The sequence below is a fragment of the Hyaena hyaena genome, unplaced genomic scaffold, assembly GCF_003009895.1.
Source record: "Hyaena hyaena isolate Hyena2069 unplaced genomic scaffold, ASM300989v1 scaffold_56, whole genome shotgun sequence".
Taxonomy (NCBI): domain Eukaryota; kingdom Metazoa; phylum Chordata; class Mammalia; order Carnivora; family Hyaenidae; genus Hyaena; species Hyaena hyaena.
In genome coordinates this window covers 85,799-105,726 of record NW_024080688.1, presented here as the reverse complement: position 1 = coordinate 105,726, position 19,928 = coordinate 85,799, and the positions used below count along the sequence as shown (strand labels likewise).

The 19,928-nt window shown below is 42.6% G+C and overlaps 1 protein-coding gene across 1 annotated transcript in view; it reads right to left on the bottom strand.

Moving 5' to 3' along the window:
• Positions 1 to 8,434: 8,434 nt before the first annotated feature.
• The window catches only part of FGD5 (FYVE, RhoGEF and PH domain containing 5), a gene marked incomplete at its 5' end in the record, with an annotated part of 70,002 nt that continues 58,508 nt past the window's right edge, over positions 8,435 to 19,928 (bottom strand). Inside the window, 3 exons of the mRNA XM_039231298.1 lie at positions 8,435 to 9,837; positions 10,201 to 10,355; positions 15,039 to 15,167. Coding sequence (XP_039087229.1) covers positions 9,801 to 9,837; positions 10,201 to 10,355; positions 15,039 to 15,167 — 321 coding nt within the window. The remainder of the gene's footprint in view (positions 9,838 to 10,200; positions 10,356 to 15,038; positions 15,168 to 19,928) is intronic.

Sequence of the window (19,928 nt, the reverse complement as noted above, 5' to 3'; positions counted from 1 at the left end):
AGCCCAGAGAAAACATTTTTTTGCCTTCCAGGGTTATTTAAAATTTGTATTTAAATGATAAATGTCAATGAAAACTAAATTTTGGTTAAACAGTAATTGTAGATGTGCTTAATTTTTCAAGTTACTATTAAGCAAAGATTTTTTTTAACTTGTAAAGATACTGTTATTGTGGTAGCATAAATGATAGTTTTCCTTTTTATTTTAGACTGAGAACGATTAAAATCACCTTCATAAGTATTTATGTACATCTTTGCACCAACTTTTCTGTAATAGCTTACTCTTTATTACTATGTGTACTAATTTATGAAACTTGTTATGTCATTTATATAATTATGACATGTTTATAAAATAAACTTTTAAACCACATATAATTCTTAAGTCTCTTTAAGAACGTGGAATCTAAACAGATGTAATCAATGAAGACCAGATTGCATGTTCCTTATACTCACACGTTATTCTGTTAATCTTCACAATACTTTGTAAAGTGGATGGTATTATCTTGTTTTTATAGCTGAGGAGGCTGAAGCCTTAAAGGGGAGCATGACTTCTCCAAAGTCACACAGTCAGCAAGTGGTGGAACACTTATTCATAAGTTATTTCTGCTTATTTCTTCTGTCCTTGAGGACTTTGAGAAGAAAACCCTCTTCACCCCACCACCATGATCTGTCAAAGCCAAACTCTGTCACAGTAGAAGACTGCTTGGAGAGGTCTCAGATTCTGTATACAGGGCCCTTGTTTTTTCCCAGAAAGAGAAGAGTGACCCTGTGGTGGACTGGAGGGGACTGAAAAACAGGGACACTATGAGTGAGTTCCTGAGCCTCTCCAAAACAGCTTTCACTGGGAGATTTAGCCCCTTTAGTTTCTATCTGAGGCTTGAAGAGGTGTCAATTTCAAAGTTGTATTTGGCTCAAATATCTTGGAGCATAATGGAAAATTAGATTATCTTAGGAATATGCACCTGCCCTTGGTCCTCCATTTTAGAATGTGGATTGCTTGGAAGGGTGTTTTTTAAGTTCGCCTGATTAGGAACTGTCAATCTTGAGGTTTGGGAGTTGTTTTTTTTTTAATGTTTTATTTATTTTTGAGAGAGAGAGAGAGAGAGAGACAGCGTGAGCAGGGGAGGGTCAGAGACAGAGGGAGTCACAAAATCCGAAGACAGGCTCCAGGCTCTGAGCTAGCTATCAGCACAGAGCCTGATGCGGGGTTCGAACCCAGGAACGGTGAGATCATGACCTGAGCCGAAGTTGGACGCTTACCCGACTGAGCCACCCAGTCACCCCAAGGTTTGGGAGTTCTTTACAAGCCCAGAGCATAAATTTACTGTCTCCTGAAGGGTGGGGAAGAGGGGTGGGTCATTTGTCTCTATAGAGTGGGATTAGGGGATTTAAGGGTCTCCTGACTGCTTACAGAGACTCTCAGCTGATGCTCTGGTTAGTCCCACTCTAGCCTTCCCAGACACCTGTGCCTTCACATTCCCAAGCCTCTCCAGAGGGCCAGCTCTGTCTCACTGGGGTCCCTGCCTGCAGGCATTTTGGTATTTGTTTTCTCTGCTTAGTCAGCTGCCACTATCCATGCATGACTTCCAAAAGTGATTTGACTATTATTTTGATACTCTGTGCCTTTTCTTGCAGTTTCTTTGTTCTTAGGTTACATCTTTTTATTCATTTACTGTCCTAGTAGGTTTTAGAAAGGAGCCAAGAAATGTATGTTTCCTGGTTATCACTGCATTACTAGTCACATCCAAACTCAAGAGCTTAAAAACCACTTTCTTAAATTACTATCTTACAGTTCTGGGGGGCTCAGATAGGAGGTTCTCTCCTGATGTCTCTTATGGTTGCAGTCAGAAAGTAGCTGGAGCCAAAATCATCTGAAAGGCTTCCTAGTCTGTCTAGAGATTGATGCTGGTTGTGAACCCTGACATGTGACCTCTCTGTGGCCTGGGCGCTTCATAGCATGGTGGACACATTCCAGGAGTGCACAAGAGAACAAAGTAGGTTTTTATAGAAGTCACTTCCTCTGCTACTCCTTGAGGCATCACACAGGTGGGGTCCAGGTTCAAGGAGAGTGGGTATGCACTCCACTCCTTGATGGGAGGAGTATCTAAGTTTCATTGTAAGGAGAACACACAGGAGGGCATCTGTTACGGAGGCCATCTTTGACAGAAGAGACTCCCATTTCACATGTGGAAGACGAGTGGTCTAACACAGATGTTTTGTCCTCTACTTTAAAGCATCTGAAGGACCCCTCTCCCCCATCTAGAAACTATAGGATATATGCAGTGGTTCTGAGTGAACTGGTCACAAACAGCCCTTCCTGTCTCATCTGTTTTCGTGATTTCCTCCCTCTTAATTCACTCTATAATTTTGCACTCCCCCATTTACTGAATATGCCACATGGTATCCCACTCCATTTCACATACCTTACTTATTCTGCTCTGCCTCCAGGGGCCTCTCTGACCCCTTTTCTCTGTGAGGCAAGCCCTCCTTTGTCCATTTACCTTCCCCAACTATTTCCTAATCTGCCTCAGGCACAATCCATTCACTGTGATCCATTCTCCCACAGTGGTATCCTTCTAGTGCTTCCAGGACAGAGAATTAGAGTGTTTGTACCCAACTTCTCAGGGGTGAGCTCCTAGAAGTAAGTAACCAGGTCTCTGTGCCAAGTCTGGTGTCACTGTTAAAAGAACACCTGAGTATTGTAGGGTTCCCAAGTCCCTTAGCATTCTCCTACATGCACAGCATTCAGTCTTGCTCTCCCTCTTCCAGCAGTCAGCTGAAACTATCTAATACCAGGAAACAACCCTGATCATACTAACCTTTCTTTCCAGCTAATTAATCCTGAAAGTAAATATCATAATGTATTCTTGAGGCTCCAGGTTTGTTGAACAAATTTGATTTGTTCATAGATGGTTATGACTTAGGTAATCAGCATTTCTCTGTATTAGGAAAGTCAATATTTATCAGTCAACTGTGTTTCAGAGTTTCTATCAGTGGAGTCAGTTTCCAGGATAACTGACCATTAATCATCTTTCCGCTGAGGAGGGGGGCCCTGGCAGAGTGCAGAGTACCCTGGATGTCTTGGCACGTTCCAGAGTTGCCATTAACTGATTGTGGTGCTTTAGATGAGATCCAGTTCATGAGTCTCTTGGCTCCTAGGTCAGTAGAGGCCAAACTACCTACCAGGGTGGATAAGTGTGGAAGGAAGAATGTGGAAGCACTCTCACAAGTGTAGACAGAGGCATACACGAAGGTTGCCAGACCTCAAAGCTCAGAACTCTTGACTGAAGCCCTGAACTGAACACCCTAAATTATGTACACAAGAAACTTGAAATGTTTAATGCACTGTTATAGGTATTTAAAACTTTGAGATATGGTATTTAGTAAATATTCTATCATGATTTTTCCCTCCAAAGAGAACTTGCCAAGAAACACTATGTTGTATTCTCTATTAGAAGTTTTATCCCTATAGCTTCCCTAAATAGGAAAAAGATTGTTCTCTTAAAGGTTTTCACAAAAATAGCTTAATAATGTCAAGGGACATATCTGGAAAAAGGAAAGCTTTTTAAGAAATGTTTAAAAAGCAATTTTCTTCACGTATTTTTGTCAGGAGGGGATGTTTCTGATCCTAGGAAGCAAGGGATGGACTCAGAGGATGACAATGATATCTTGATAATTGTAAAAGTGGAAGATCTTTATTGAGTAGGTGAAAGGTTGAGATTTAAGAGAAATTAGTCAGATTGCTACTGTGAAAACTAATGGTCATTTTTCCACCTTGTCCCATAAAATAAGATTCAGGGTCTCACTGAGTGGGATTATAGCTGTATTTTAAAAAGAGCTGTCTTAATTTTATGCCTATAATAACTTCCATAATTATACATGTTGGAATAATCAAGTCTCCTGCTTTGGGGTATAGCCAGTTACTGTAGCAATCAAGAGGTAATTTATTTTTTCATGTATGTTGCTCACAGCAGGGCAGCTCCAGTACACATTCTTGATTTCTAGTTGGTATTGTTAGGGCTGGTTAAGTACAGGCCACTGGATGTGAAGGGCCACAGATTTATTGGAGATGGCAATTCTTTTAAATTCTCATCTCCTCATTATCTGTTACAAGTTCTTAGGAACATATAGGCTTATTGCCTATACTTTACCACGAGACCCGTTTTTGGATACAGCTGTGGGTGAACACATTAGTAATTTAACCAGATCCTTCCTTACTTTCCCTCAGAGTCCACCTTTGGAGAGAATGTGAATTGCACTTTTGAAGATGAGAGCCTAATTTTGAAGAGAACTTGAGGTCGTTTAGGGCAGTTCTCACTTGAGTGGGTAATCTTTACATAATAAACCAGAGTGGTAGTCACTGTTGAAAATAAGCTTTGGGAGCCCCTGGCATAAAACATGCTGTTATTCTAAAGTTCTATAATATTTGTAACACTTAGCTCCTGGATAATTATTATAATTTATATATACCAATAACAGGCATCTGTTACTTTGCTTACAGGTATATGGTACCCTTAAGTGCTACTGTATCCATTTCCTGATCAAAACTATTTCTGTAGGTTTACCATGAATTTTATACCTTCCCCCTCCTTCTAATATTTTTGAAGCATTCAAAAACTAAAACTGGCAATGTCCTTAACACTTGAATATGTGTCTTTTGTTTTGGCTCATTATATCTCTACCTGCAACTTTGTGCTCCTGACACTCTTAAGCTAGTGGTTTAAAAAAAAAATGTTGACTGTAATCTGTAAGTGTACATTTTACATCAGCAATCAGTAATATGTGCATGCACATACATGCCTGAAAAATAAAATAGTCCTTAAGGATGATGGGTATGCTCTGCTGTGTTCTACCATGTGGTCTTCAGTGTGCCTACGGAGGAGGGGGCTGGGGAGAGGGAGCTGTGTTTTACCATGTGGTCTTCAGTGTGCCTATGTGTGGGGGAGTGCTGGGGAGAGGGAGCTGTGTTCCACCATGTGGTCTTCAGTGTGCCTATGGGGGGGGGGGGCGGGGGAGAGGGATCTGTGTTCTACCATGTGGTCTTCAGTGTGCCTATGGAGGGGGGGCTGGGGAAAGAGCTGTGTTCTACCATGTGGTCTTCAGTGTGCCTATGGAGGAGGGGGCTGGGGAGAGGGAGCTGTGTTTTACCATGTGGTCTTCAGTGTGCCTATGTGTGGGGGAGTGCTGGGGAGAGGGAGCTGTGTTCCACCATGTGGTCTTCAGTGTGCCTATGGGGGGGGGGGGCGGGGGAGAGGGATCTGTGTTCTACCATGTGGTCTTCAGTGTGCCTATGGCGGGGGGGCGGGGGAAAGAGCTGTGTTCTACCATGTGGTCTTCAGTGTGCCTATGGGGGGGGGGCTGGGGAGAGGGAGCTGTGTTCTACCATGTGGTCTTCAGTGTGCCTATGGCGGGGGGGCTGGGGAAAGAGCTGTGTTCTACCATGTGGTCTTCAGTGTGCCTATGGGGGGGGGGCTGGGGAGAGGGAGCTGTGTTCTACCATGTGGTCTTCAGTGTGCCTGTGAGGGGAGGGCTGGGGGGAGGAAGCTGATGTGACCCATTGCTATCGATTTCATAAACCCACTCCTACAGTTTAAAAAAGGCCAAAAAACCTTGTTCACAATGCTTGTTTTTTTTTCTCTCACTCTGCTTTCTTAACACAGATTTTATTTTTTACGAGCCTCTCTTTCACTCGTGGCAGTGCTGCCTTTCTACACCTGCTCTATAGTAACCGGACCCATGAAATACTATCAAGAGAATGAGGCCTGTTTGTCATTCTGTTGTGTCAACACAGGATACCCTTTCCTGTACAACCACCACTACCAGATGCTCTGCGCAAGGGAGAGAACTTGGTCCACAGCCCCGAACAGCCCTTGCATTATGCTAATCCAGACCACACTCTTCTTTCTGAAAGATGTCATCCAAAGGGTGGACTTGGCGGGTGGGTCCTCAGCAGCCACCCTCCCCTCAGCCCCCAGCTGACAGGTCTGTCCCTGTAAGTAGCTCAGGAAAGGGTGGGCAGTAGTGTGGACCCGGAACGCATGGAAGGCCTGCTGGGTTCTTCTGAGAAAAAGGTAGTGCAAGATGAGTGCCCCTCCCTGGTGCCCGTGAACAGGGAAACCTGTAACCCAGCCACCAGTGGCAGTCACTGATCAGTCTCTGGAGAACCAGCCCCGGAATCGGGCTGACACTGGGCAACAGATTAGAGAAACTCAAAGAGCTTGGTTCTTAGGGATAGTGTCTAATCCTCAAACTACTCTGCTGTTGGACTTCCTCTTGTAAAGTTAATTTCCTTTTCCTAGATGTTTAAACTTGGTTTCTTCTTACCTGTTGTTGAAAACAGACTTCTTAGTGTGAATACCTCTGTCCTCTCAACTGACCATCAATGTGTGGAAGCACAAAAACTCCCACAATTATAGAAGCCACAAAACACAGGCTGAATGAACTAACAATGTTACAAGTATGTTGTTGACAGTCTTGTAGCAAAACAAACTCGGGCTCCTAGCCCAGGTGGCCTCAGTCCCCATTTAAGGGCTTCAGTGTTAAGTGATGACATTTACACAAACAGAAGGCTGGACTGGGTGAAGGAAAGACTCTTACCTTGTTACCCTGCAGTGGTGGTAGCAGGACTGTCAGTGTCCTCAGCACTGGCCCCATGGCATGCACCCAAAGACCACCCCCGGGTCACACCCACACATGGGACCAGGCTGCATCCAAGGGGGAATGAGTGGTCAGCTGGTCTGTCAGCCTGACCAGAACTCAAAGCCGACTTCTGATATGTGAAGGAATTATTACCAGGAGCCAGGAACTCAACTAGTGTCCCTGGACACTTTGTTTCTAGTGGGCTTTGTATTAGTAACCATGAACAAGAATTGTACTGACTTACTAAGACAAATCCAGGCTGGAAAAACTGCAGGGAAGGTGGGAAGCTGCTAGAAAGTAAGTGCTTGCTTTCAGTGCAACTCCAGTTTCCTAAAATTTTACCGATTCCGAGAAGCAGGCAGAGGCCAACCCTGCAAAGGTCTGTGTTTTGTTGATGCATGATATAGGAAGAGCTCAGGGACAGGTCATTCAAAACAAACAGGATGGGGGTGGTGGTGACCAGAGGGGCTCAGCCTGCCTGTGCCAGGCCCTCCTCAGTCCTGGTTCGTCTTTCTTGCCATTTTCATGGATAAGAAGGAAGGTCTTTTTTGCATATGGTCTTCATCTTGTACTGTCATAGAGCAGGGCCTATCACTTACTTTCACTTTGTACAGGGCATGCCCTTCTCCATGGGTTTATGGTTTCCAATCCACTTTCTTGAGTGGTTGGTTTGTGCTCCGTCCCTGAACTCTTTGGGGAACTGGAATAGTCTCCATGTGACTGGTGAAGACACTAAGGCTCGGAGCTACTGAAGTGAGTGACTTGCCCAGGGCCTGTATGCTCTCATTCTGGCCTCCGGCTTACATGGAACTGCTTCCTCCCTAGAAACATGGCCTTTGTGGGGGGCATAGCAGAGGGGTTGCTCTGGGAGCAGGGGGCAAATCAGATGCCACAGGGGCCTCAGGCAATGTGGTCGTGGCATCAAAGCTGGCCATTTCTCCAGCCTCTGGGCCCAGTAGAAAGAAGCAAGCCCCATGAACCTATAAAATGGGCTGGACAGAGAAAGTCAGGGAAGGAACAACAAAATAGGCCAGTAGAAATCAGCTGAAATCAAGGAACTATGGGAAGTCCAGGTAAAAACAAGTTACAGGCAAACTAAGTGGGTCCTTGCCCAGTCATACATGAGCTGTGGAGCATCTTGGTGGCCTCTGCCACTTTCTTTCATAAAACCCATTCAGTGGGTTCGCCTTATAACTCAAGTGTTTTTTATTAGGGTAACTACTCACTGAAAGATAAAAGCCCTATTACCTCTTGTTTATAGAGCATCCAAAATAGGATGTTATATGGTATAAGAGGCCTTCAGATGATTTCCAGATGCGTAATTCTACCTGGAGCTCAGACACTGACAATGGCCAGTGACACATAGCAGATTGGGGAAACAGTCTTGCTATACTTTTTAAAGACTAAGAGGCTCTAACAGGCCCACTTAAATATATCTTACAATGAAAATGGTTGCGTTTAGGGGCGCCTGGGTGGCTTAGTCAGTTGAGCGTCTGACTTTCGCTTAGGTCATGATCAAAGCCCCGCGTCGGGCTCTGTGCTGCCAGTTCAGAGCCTGGAGCCTATTTCAGAGTCTGTGTCTTCCTCTCTCTGACCCTCCCCTGCTCACGCTGTCTCTCTCTCTCCTAGAAATAAATAAAAATATTAAAAAAAAAAAAGAAAATGGTTGCGTTGAAATTGATCCCTCAAAAATTAATAAAAAGATCTGTCTAATCATTTAGTTTGAATCATTGATTAGATGTTTAATGCAAACATTTTAAAAGATAAATTGCAAACTAGGAAAAAAATTCCCCTGAAAATATTTAATGTAAATAACTCCTTGAGATGGTGCTTTTTACAAAAGGTTTGTCAGCAAATGCTTTTTTGTTTAGGGAACAGGGCAGCAGGAGGATGGGGACAGGACATCAGAAAATGATATGACTGTTTTCTATTTTGATGAGAGTAACAAGGAATCCCACCTGCCCTGCCCCTGTTCTGCTTTATGTAGAAATTTGTCCAACATAACGCGCAGTGGTCATCAGCGGGAGGTGGCTGAGCCCCAAGTGCCCAGAGAGTCTCTTCAAGCCACTACTTGTGTGCTCCCTTGCTGTGTCCAGAGCCACTAGTCAAGTCCATTAATTCACCTTGTGACTGTATCTTGTCTCTCTTCCTATCTCTTTCAAGGCTTTGGCAGTACAGCCGGAGGACAGCCGGAGGATAGCCGTGGTGAAAGCCAGCACGGGTTCTTACAAACATAACACTGTCAGCTCATGTTGGGTAGACACAGGAAAGCACACAATAAACTAAAGCAGACCCTGTCTCTTCAGAGGGTTTGTGGTGACCTGCAGGGTCGGGGCTGGGTCTGCCCGCAGTTGAGCTTCCAGCACGGGTAGTGTGAGGACCACCCAGGAAAGAGAGGTCCTTCCTTTAGTAAGTCCTGTCAGCATACAGGTCGTATGATCAAGTGGAGGAGGAGAGCCTGCCTTCTTATCCAGTGCAGTGTGGCCTCTGCAGCGAGGAGGATGCCACCACCCAACCCCCACCCCCACATGCCACTCGCCAGCCCACTTGGCAAGGCCCAGCCGGGTTTGCACAAATCACTTGTACGTACCCTCTTGTTGAGAACTGGTGGCAAATTAGTCCATGGGGCTCCATCTGCTACTTACTTAAGTAAATCACTTGGAAAACATAAAACTGGAGTCTGTAGCTCAGTAGAACAATAAAGTGCTTTCGAAGAGGGTAGCTGTTATTTACCAATTGTTTCTCATTTCACCTGAGGCACTGACACCAATGCTATGAGAAGTGATAATGTTTACCACCAGTAAAAATTGTAAAAGCTTGTTTCCACTAAAAAGCCTGCATTTCTAAGTACTGCACAGTACTTTCTCTACTGTTTCCATGTCTTCATGTTACTAGACTTGAACTCACTACTGACTAGGGAAATAGTTTATGCTGGGCTGGGGTGGCATCCGGTGTGTGGAAGACACGAGAACAGAAAAGGAGCGGTTCATAAATATTCCTTAAGGGTTCCACTTGTGAAGGGGAGAGGGGGTTACGGCAAAAAAAGGATTAGGCCCCATGCTGAATCCAGATGTGAGCCCCAACAAGTGGAGACACAGATTGGCTTCTGGAAGGATCCGCATATCAACCTAAGAGTTTATTCTGAGTCCACGTGCTTGGTAACTGCTATAACACACTTGCATCTTCCATGGCCTCGATCCACCTGTAAAACAGAGGAGAGGGAACATTTAGGTGTCATGGCTCTGTGACTCTGGTCACAGAACCTTTAAGTGACTAGGTGGACTAGGGTGCCTATTACCTGAGGTCATATTCATATTTGTTGCCTAGCATTTAGCAAAAGGTCTAGAACACAGTGTAAAGATTTGCTGAATCAATGCATGCCTATATGAAGGAATCATGATAATCTTTAAAAAAATCTCATGATCAGGAACAGATAGATAGTTCCATTGCTGTGGCCCAAAGGGATTTGATGGAACAGGATGGCTGGAGCAGAAAGAAGCCAAAGCCCTGGGTAGCAACCTGTTTCCATCCAGAGGGAGAAGCAAGGAGATAGAAATTCGGGTACCTCTGAGCTGAATTGGTATCCTCTGCTTTGAAGCTATAAAATAGGGTTTTCTTGTGGTAGAGATGAAAAATAGGTCCTACTTCACTGCTGCCCTCTTCCTTTTCTGGGGCAATGGTGAAACCAAGCAGGGGCATACTCTCCATGGCCACCGTGTCCTGCAGAGAGCAAAAGGGAAAGCTGATAGTAAACACCACACTACACACAGTCAACTGCTCGGCATTTCCTGTCCCCCTTGGATGTAAGATGCACGATGAGCTCTTCTGGTCAGGCATGCTTTGGTGACTGCAGACTAACCACACACATACCCTTCACCCCTGTGCCTGCCAGGACCAGTCATAAGGAAGGAGAGAAACTTAACATTCTGTGACAGCCTATTTGGGCCCAGGCATTTTCATCTTTACAATATCATGCTGAATCTTTCATAACAATCAGAGAAGGTGTCACTCCTGTTCTAAAGGAAACTGAGGCTCAGGTAAGGTAAATAACTCCCCAAGATTACACACTTTAGTAAGGGGCTGAGCCAGAATTTGGACTCATGACCACCTTCTAACACTGCATTCTTCAGGCTGACTTGATTCGTCAGTGACTCTGTTTTCCAGAAGTACTTTGGATAACATACTCTGTACTCATTCCCCCTGTCCTCATTCACAATGCCACAGAGCACTCAGGGTGTCTGTGCTATAAACTTGCTAAGAATTTCATGACATGGACCCAGAGAATATAAATGGATCTTAAAATCACAGTGCTCAGCAGCAAAAGATTTTTATATATACAGGTATGTTTACACACACACATATTTATGTAAAAATACATGCTCATAAAATACTTTATGAAATGACACAAAAACAAAGATATAATTAGTTAAGCAATTAGTTAAAATATAATTAAGAAGGTTGTGGGAGGAGAAGGAGGGGGAGCTGAGGTTGTGTGTAAAAGGGAATCACCTTTCAGACTGCTGGATCAGAGAAAGCATCTGACAAAATTCAATATCAATTCATGATTTTAAAAAACCCTCAGCAAACTAGGATTAGAAGGGAACTTCCTTAATCTGAGGGCTTCAATAAAATAACTACAGCTAACATCCTACTTAATAGTGGAATACTGAGTGCTTTTCCTCTAAGATTGGGAACAAGGCAAGAGGGTACTCACTCCCACCAATTAAATTCAAAATTGTACTGGAGTTCTTAGCCATTGCATTACAGCAAGAAGAAGAAAGACATAAAGATAAGGAAAAGAAGTCTAGACTATCTATGCTTGCAAAGGACTTGTCTGATCACAAAACAACTACTAGAAACAGTAATTAATTTAGCAAGGTCACAGCATCATCAATTTTTTTCTATCTGTGTACTAGCAGCAAGTAACTAGCAAATAAACTCCATTCAATATAGTATCCAAAAAGAAAAACAACAAAATAGCATCTAAAAAGTAAAAGGAATAAAGTTAACAAAAATACAAGAACAGAAGTATCAGATCTCTGTACTAAAACTCCAAAACATAAAAGGGGAAATTAAAAAAACTAAATACATGAAGATTTATACCATGTTTATAGATTTGAAGATTTAATATTGTTAAGATGCCAAATCTCCCCAAATTGATTCAACAATCCCTGTCATAATCTCGGGTTTTTTGGTAGAAATTGACAAGTTTACATGTTTAAAACACAAAAGACCTAGAATACTCCAAACAATCTTTAAAAAGAACAATGTTGGAGGCTTATGTAACCTGACTTCAAGACTTGCTATAAAGCTCCAGTAATTAGGCACTAAGGCAGTAGCATAAGAATTAGTAAATATTATCAGTGAAACAGAAAACCCAGAGATAGCCCCAAACATATTTAGACATCTGATATTTAATAAAGGGACCAAATAATCCTATAAGGAAAGGAAAATCTTTTAATGAGTAGTGCTAGAATAACTGGATATCCATTTGGGGGAAAAATGAAGCTCAACCCCTATCTCACACCATACTCAATAATTAATTTCAGATAGACCTCGGTGTAAAAGCTGAAACATTAAAGTTGTCAGAAGCAAATACGGGGAACAACCTGGTAACTTGCAGACAAAAGTTTCTTACGATATGAAAAGCAATAGCCATAAAGGAAAACACTGATAAATTTGGTTTCATTTAAGTTAAAAATTCCTGTTCATCAAAACAACAGGACAAATTCATTCATTAAGAAAATACACAGGCAAGCCACAGACAGGGAGAGACTACTCACAAAACATTTATATGAAAAAAAGACTGGTATCCAAGATATGTAAAGAACTGTAAGTCAGTAATAAGACACCCTACTTAAAAAACTGGTAAGGAATCTGAACAGACACTTCTCAAAGGGAAATCTATAAATAGCCAATAAGAACATTAAAAATATCTTTAGTCACTAGGGAAATTTAAACTAAAACCACTCTGAGATACTAGTAAATTGAAGATGGACAATATCAAAGACGACAAAGGTGTGGAGCAACTATAACTCTCACATTTACATACTTTGTTGAGGGGGATATAAAATGGTAGATCATTTTGCAAAAGGTCTGTCATTTCTGATAAACCAAGCCTATACCTTACCTTCCTATGATCTAGAAATTCTGATCGTGGGTGTCTACCGAAGCGAAATTTAAAAAAAAAAAAAAAAAAAAAAAACTTTTCACATAAAAACCCGTACACAAAAGTTTAAAGTGGCTTTATTTGTTATCACCTAAAACTGGAAACGGGTACTGCAGTAGAGACAGTGAAAAGGGGTTATTGGTTTTATCAAACATTTTCTCTTTGGTGGAATTTGAGAGCTTAGTGCTATCACTGGCATGACCTTATCAAGAAATTGTACAAGTTCTTCTCTGTGGAAAGAACTACTTTGGAAGCATACTTAAAATCCATCTATCAACTTAGGGGGGCGCCTGGGTGGCTCAGTTGGTTAAGCACCTGACTCTTGATTTCAGCTCAGGTCATGATATTGAGGTTTGTGAGATCAAGCCCTGCATCAGGCTCTGTGCTGACAGCACAGAGCCCACTTGGGGTTCTCTCTTTCCCTTTCTTGCTGTCCCTTCCCTGCTCCACACCCCTCAAAATTAATAAATAAACATGAAGAAAAAATAAAATAAACTTAGGGTGTCACTTCCATGACAGCTGTTGCTCAGGACCTAGAGACTTTGGGTCTTCCAGTCTCAGACAGGACTCACCTCTGTTTGCTGGTTACTTAATCATCACTGGCCCTGTTCACCTGTCTAAGCCAGTGTTTCCTCCCAAAGAGTGTTCCACGGGATGGGAGAGTTCCACAAGATGCTCCACAAGGAAGGGCCTGTGGTCAGGCCAGCTTGGGAAATCTCATCTCAGACCCACAGCTCACCTTGGTACGTTAGAGATTCTGAGAAGTACTCCTAGGAGGCAGTCCTGCTAACTGCCTACTCAAGGTTCCCTCAAAACCCAGTTTTTAGAGAACTCCTGTGAGTGTCCTTTCCCAATACCCATTTTGGAAGATGCTCTGGGCTGCAGGTGGGCATTATATCACATTTCAATTTGTTCTGGAAAGAGCACAATTCTCAGCTCAAAAATTCTCCTTTGCTCCTCTATGGACATGTCAGCTAGCACTGAGCTCACACAGGGGTTGGTCCCCCCTCTGTCTGTCTTTCTGTGTCCCTCCTAGCCTCTGGGATTTCCTGAGGAAGGAGCAGGCTGCAACCCTCACAGCTGCAGGTCTTCTGTGAGAGAAGCTTTATGCCCTGAAACAGGAAGTGCCCTCTGCACGCTGGTCAGCATCGGAGATTCAGGGAGAAGGGCCAGCCAGCCCTGTGCTGATGCGAATATCCTCCTGGGGTAAAGAACACACCCTCTGCAGCAAAACACATTCAAATCCCATTTTCTTTCTTGCCTTTTTTTTTTTTTTTTAATTTGTTCAATTATTTTTGAGAGAGTGAGAGAAGAGAAAAAGAGAACACAGAAGGAGCAGAGAAAGAAAGGGGGGGGGGAGAGAGAGAGAGAGAGAGAGAGAGAGAGAGAGAGAGAGAGAGAATCCCAAGCAGGCTCTGTGCTGTCAGTGCAGAGCCTGATGTGGGGCTCAGTCCCACGAACTGTGAGGTCATGACCTGAGCCAAAACCTAGAGCCAGACTTAACTCACTGTGCCACCTAGGTGCCCCTAAGACCCATTTTCAAAGTGGGTTTAGCCCATAGAAGCCACCAGATGGTGGGGCCTGGACATGGAAATCTTCCAAACTATCCTACAGATTCAGCCTGGGTCGAGACCAGACAGCTCCCTGCTGTATAACCAGAGCCCATGTCTGTCTACTCTGAAAGCAGGCTTCACTTCCAAGGCCCTCTCGTGTACCTTTTAGAAGACATAAAGGTAAGATGATCTATAAAAATAGAAACTTAAGTTTTATTTGTACAAGTGTTACCATGAACCAATGTAGCTCCCTGATAAAAGAAATGCACAGAGCAAAAGTGTGGTAGCTTCCTGTAAGCTGTTGAATTCTGTCCCAAACTGAAGTGGAGAGCAGAAAGCAGCCTGCTCTAAGAGAGTGCCTGGCTTGTGCTGGATGCTGGGCAGTGACATTCAACTGCTTGGGTGCACAGGTCTGCAGGCTGTACTGCTTTATCTTACTCCTTATTCAGGAGCGGTCAATTCTTTAGATTTGGAACCAACACATGGTTGTGTATCCACAGCCGCACTCAGCACATGGTATTGCTCAACACAGACTTGAATGACATGGGGACTGGAACCAGCATCCTAGCCTCACACGGCCCTGCAGGTGACAGGGTGCTATGCATGCCCAGTTGGACACTCTGAGGCATGAGCTTAACCTGGGGGTCTTCACAGATGAGAGAAAGCACGAACCACCAATACCTCACTGGCCATGTAGGTGTAGAGCACCTTGCCTTTGATGACGAACCAGAGCTTCTTCCAGTGCCTCTTGCCTTTCTTGCACCGGCTGAGATAGCCACTGATGGCAGAGCCCTCTCCGGAGGCAGCCACCTGACAGAAGGAAGGCAGAGCGGTCAGGACCTCAGGTGGTAGGCATGCTTCAGACAGAGCTAAAGTGACACTGCAGACTGGCTGACAGTGTTTATACTGCTTTGAAACCTGAGACTTGGATGAGATCTCAGGATACATCCAGTACCTCAAAAGCAGCAAAACAGTACCAGGGATTTAGACAGGATTTACTGAATGCACTCAGGAAACACAAGAGTCAAAAACAGGCTTCAGGAGTGCTATCCCCAAGGGCTGTTTCAGATTCTTGGCTCCCTCTGCCCAACTCCCAAGCCCCCAAAACGTGGAACTGCAGATATTTGGGGAAAGGTTCTTCCTTCTAAAATTGGATCTTACAAGAATTAATACCTATTCTTCTTAAACAAGTCCAAAAAACAAAAAAGGAAGGAAAACTCCCAAATTCCTTCTATGAGGCCAGCATTACCCTGACACCAAAACCAGATAAAGACACCACTGAAAAAGAGAACTACTGGCCAAAAATCTCTGATGAACATGGATGCAAAAATCCTCAACAAAATACTAGCAAACCGAATCCAACAATACATTAAAAAAAAATCATTCGCCATGATCAAGTGGGATTTATTCCTGTGTTGTAAGGGTGGTTCAGCATTTGCAAATCAATCACCATGATATACCACATGAACATAAGAAAGGATAAGAACCACATGACGAGTTCAATAGGTGGAGAAAAAGCATCTGACATAATAAAACCCTCAACATGAGGTTCATGATAAAAACCCTCAACAAAGTAGGTGTAGAGGGTACATTCCTTCATAAAGATCATATGAAAAACACACAGCTATTATCATCCTAAATAGGGAAAACAGAGATTTTCCTCTGCCGTCAAGAAAAAGACAGGGATGTCCACTCCCACTACTATATTTCAACATAGTACAAGAAGTCCTAGCCACAGCAATCAGATAACAAAAAGAAATAAAAGGGATCCCAACTGGGGTGCTTGGCTGGTTCAGTCAGTGGAGTATGAGACTCTTTTTTTTTTTTTAAATATTTTTTATTTATTTCTAGGAGAGAGAGAGACAGCGTGAGGAGGGGAGGGTCAGAGAGACAGGGAGTCACACACTGAAACAGGCTCCAGGCTCTGAGCTGGCAGTCAGCACAGAGCCCGACGCGGGGCACGAACTCACGAACCGCGAGATCATGACCTAAGCGAAAGTCGGACGCCTAACCGACTAAGCCACCCAGGCACCCCTGGAGTATGAGACTCTTAATCTCAGGATCATGAGTTCAAGAGTCATATTCAGTATAGAGATTACTTAAAAAAAAAAAAGTCATCCAAATTGGAAAGGAAGAAGTAAAACTTTCATTATTTGCAGATGACATGATAAAGACTCCACCAAAAACCTGCTAGAAATGATAAAATGAATTCAGTAAAATTGCAGGATATAAAAATCATTGTATAGAAATCTGTTGAATGAGAAATTAAGGAATCTCATTTACAATTTACTATTGTATGAAAAAGAATAATATACCTAGGAAACCAAAGAGATTAAAGACCTGTACTCTGAAAACTATAGAATACTGATAAAAGAAATTGAAGAAGACAAAGAAATAGAAGGCATTCCATGCTCATGGATTGGAAGAATAAACATTGTTAAAATGTCTATTACCCAAAGCAATCTACACATTTCATGCAATCCCTATCAAAATACCACCAACATTTTTCATAGACTTAGAACAAACAATCCTAAAATTTGTATGGAACCACAAAAGTCCCCAAAGAGCCAAAGCACTTTTGAAAAGCAAAGCTTGAGGCATCACAATTCCAGACTTTGAGTTATATTGTAAAGCTGTAGTCATCAAAAAAGTATGGTGCCAGGACAAAAACAGACACATAGATCAACAGAACAAAACAGAAAATGCAGAAATGAACCCACAATTATATGGTCAATTAATCTTTGACAAAGCAGGAAAGAATATCCAATAGGATAAAGACTTTTTCTGTCAGCAAATAGTGTTGGGAAAACTGGATGGCGACATGCAAAAGAATGAAACTAGACCACTTTCTTACACCACACACAAAAATAATTCAAAATGGATAAAAGACTGAAATGTGAGACAGGAAACCATCAAAATCCTAGAGGAGAACATAGGCAATAATTTCTTTGACATTGGCCATAGTAACTTCTTTCTAGATATGTCTCCTGAGGCAAGGGAAACAACAGCAAAAATAAAGTATTGGAATTACATCAAAATAAAAAGCTTCTGCACAGCAAAGGAAACAATCAACAAAACTAAAATACAGCCTACTGAATGGGAGAAGATATTTCAAATGACATATGCAATAAAGGGTATTCAAAATATATAAAGAATTTATAAAAACCAACACCCAAAAAACAAATAATCCAATTAAAAATGGGCAGAAAACGTGAACAGACATTTCTCCAAAAAAGACATACATGTGGCCAACAAACGTCTGAAAAGATGTTCATCATCACTTACCATCAGGGAAATGCAAAACAAAACTATAATGAGCTATCATCACACACCTGTCAGAATAGCTAAAATCAACAACACAAGTAACAACAGGTGTTGGCAAGGATGTGCAGAAAGGGGAACCCTTGTGCACTGTTGGTGGGAATGCAAACTGGTGCAGCCACTCTGAAAAACAATGCGGGTTCCTCAAAAAGTTAAAAACAGAACTATCCCAGCATCTAGCAATTACACTAGACAAATGGATAAAAAAGTGGTATACACATAAAATGGAATATTACCCAGCCATGAAAAAGAATGAAAATCTTGCCATTTGCAACAACATAGATGGAGCTTGAGAGTATTATCCTAAGTGAAATAAGTCAGAGAAAGACAAATACCATATGATTTCACTCATATGTGGAATTTAAGAAACAAAACAAATGAGCAAAGGTAAAAAAAAAGAGATAAACCCAGAAATAGACTCTCAACTACATAGAACAAACTGATGGTTACTGGAAGGGACGTGGGTAGGGGTATAGAGGAGATGGGTGATGGAGATTAGAAGGGCATTTGTCCATAATGAGCCTCAGGTGTTGTATGCTAAGTGTTGAATCACTATATTGCTATATTGTAAACCTGAAACTAACATTATGCTGTATGTTAACTGGAATTTAAAAGAAAAACTTGAAAAAGACCCACACAGACATGTTCAAAAAAACTGATTCTTATACTTTTATATCTCTTATCCATCTTAAGGATGGATCCTCTTGGTTTACTTAAAACATTTTATAACCTGCCTAATGGGGATGTTAACTCTCATTATTAGAAGTAGTACTTGTCTGTTGCACAGTCTTTGTGTGGAGGTTTAGAACACAGGTGTAGGGTAAACCAATCTGGGGTTCCAGGCCAGGTTCTCCCAGTTATTTGATAGGCAATGTAGGCAATTAATTCTTCTAAGTCTCAGTTTCCCTACAATTAAAAGTGGGATTAAATGACACAAGACAGGTGCCTGACAGTTGTAGTGCCTGACCTAGAGGAACTGCTCATACATACGAACCTTACTATTGAAGAAAGAAGGCCAGATTTGGAAATAATTTAATCTGACTTTCCCGTTTTACAGATGGGGAAACAAGAGTCCTGGAAGAATGGAGGTATCTATCAAAGGTTAAATCCCTACTTAGTTGAAGAGAAGGTAAGCACTTGGATCTCTTGGCAAATACTCTGAAGGCCGATGAACTTTACTGAGGGGAAAGGAGGCCACCACCAGCCTGGGCTGTTTTGAGAAGTACCAGGAAAGGAGCCCATCTCCACCACAGGTTCCAGGACTCTTAGAACCAGACACGGGCTTTCTCTCCCCACACCTGCCCTGCTGGGGCAGCTCACAGAGTGAGAAAGGCCGAGTGGATAGAGCATGTCAGGGGAAACTTATTCTGCGACCTCCCTTTCTGGCAGATGCTTGGGAGGCAGCATTTCTGCAGACATTCTCCTGGGGAGCGGGACTTGCTGCTGGGATGGAGTTCCAGGGGGGAAGGAGGCAGGGCAGTGGAGGGGCAGGCTCCGGCACCAGCATCAGAGCTGCTGGACTCTGGAAGGCTAAGAGCAGTGGTTCTCAAACTCTGTGCCCATGGAACACTCCGGTTCTGTGAGCCACCACAGCAGGAGTGAGAGGTGATCTTTTCTAATCAGTGGAAAGGGATGATTTACAACCACACAATGTAAAATGTGTGAGATCTGTATGTGTCAGCAAATGTGGAATGACAGTAAGAGAAATGAAGTGTGAAAAATGTACAGAAGATTCAGTACAATTTGTTATATTTTGGGTAAAAAAAGAGGATCTATGAATGTACATCTTTTATTATGTATATGCATTAAAATTTCTGGAAGGATCCATAAAAAAACTTGATGGTGGTTACTTCTGGGGGTGGTGGGACTGGAGAAGTTCAGGGAGGGAGAGAAAAACTTATGTTCCATCAGGTATTCCTGTGTGTTGTTTTGAAAAATTGTTTTTACCATGTATGTGTTATTCCCAAGATTTTTAATATGCAAAGGAATTAAGGTAATGAATAGAACGGTACCTCGTTAAATATTTCAGACCCTAACACTTTTTAAAACCCTTGCCATATGCTACTCAATAATGAATATTAATGCAAAAACATGGAAACAGCTGATCATACTCTTTTGACAGCTGGTATATTCATGGACACACATTTGTGGTTGTGATCAGAATATAAACATAGAATCTGGCCCTCCTTATGGGAGGGACTTGAGTTTAACCAATGCCGAGGCTTCCTGCACAGAGTCCCACACCCTCCA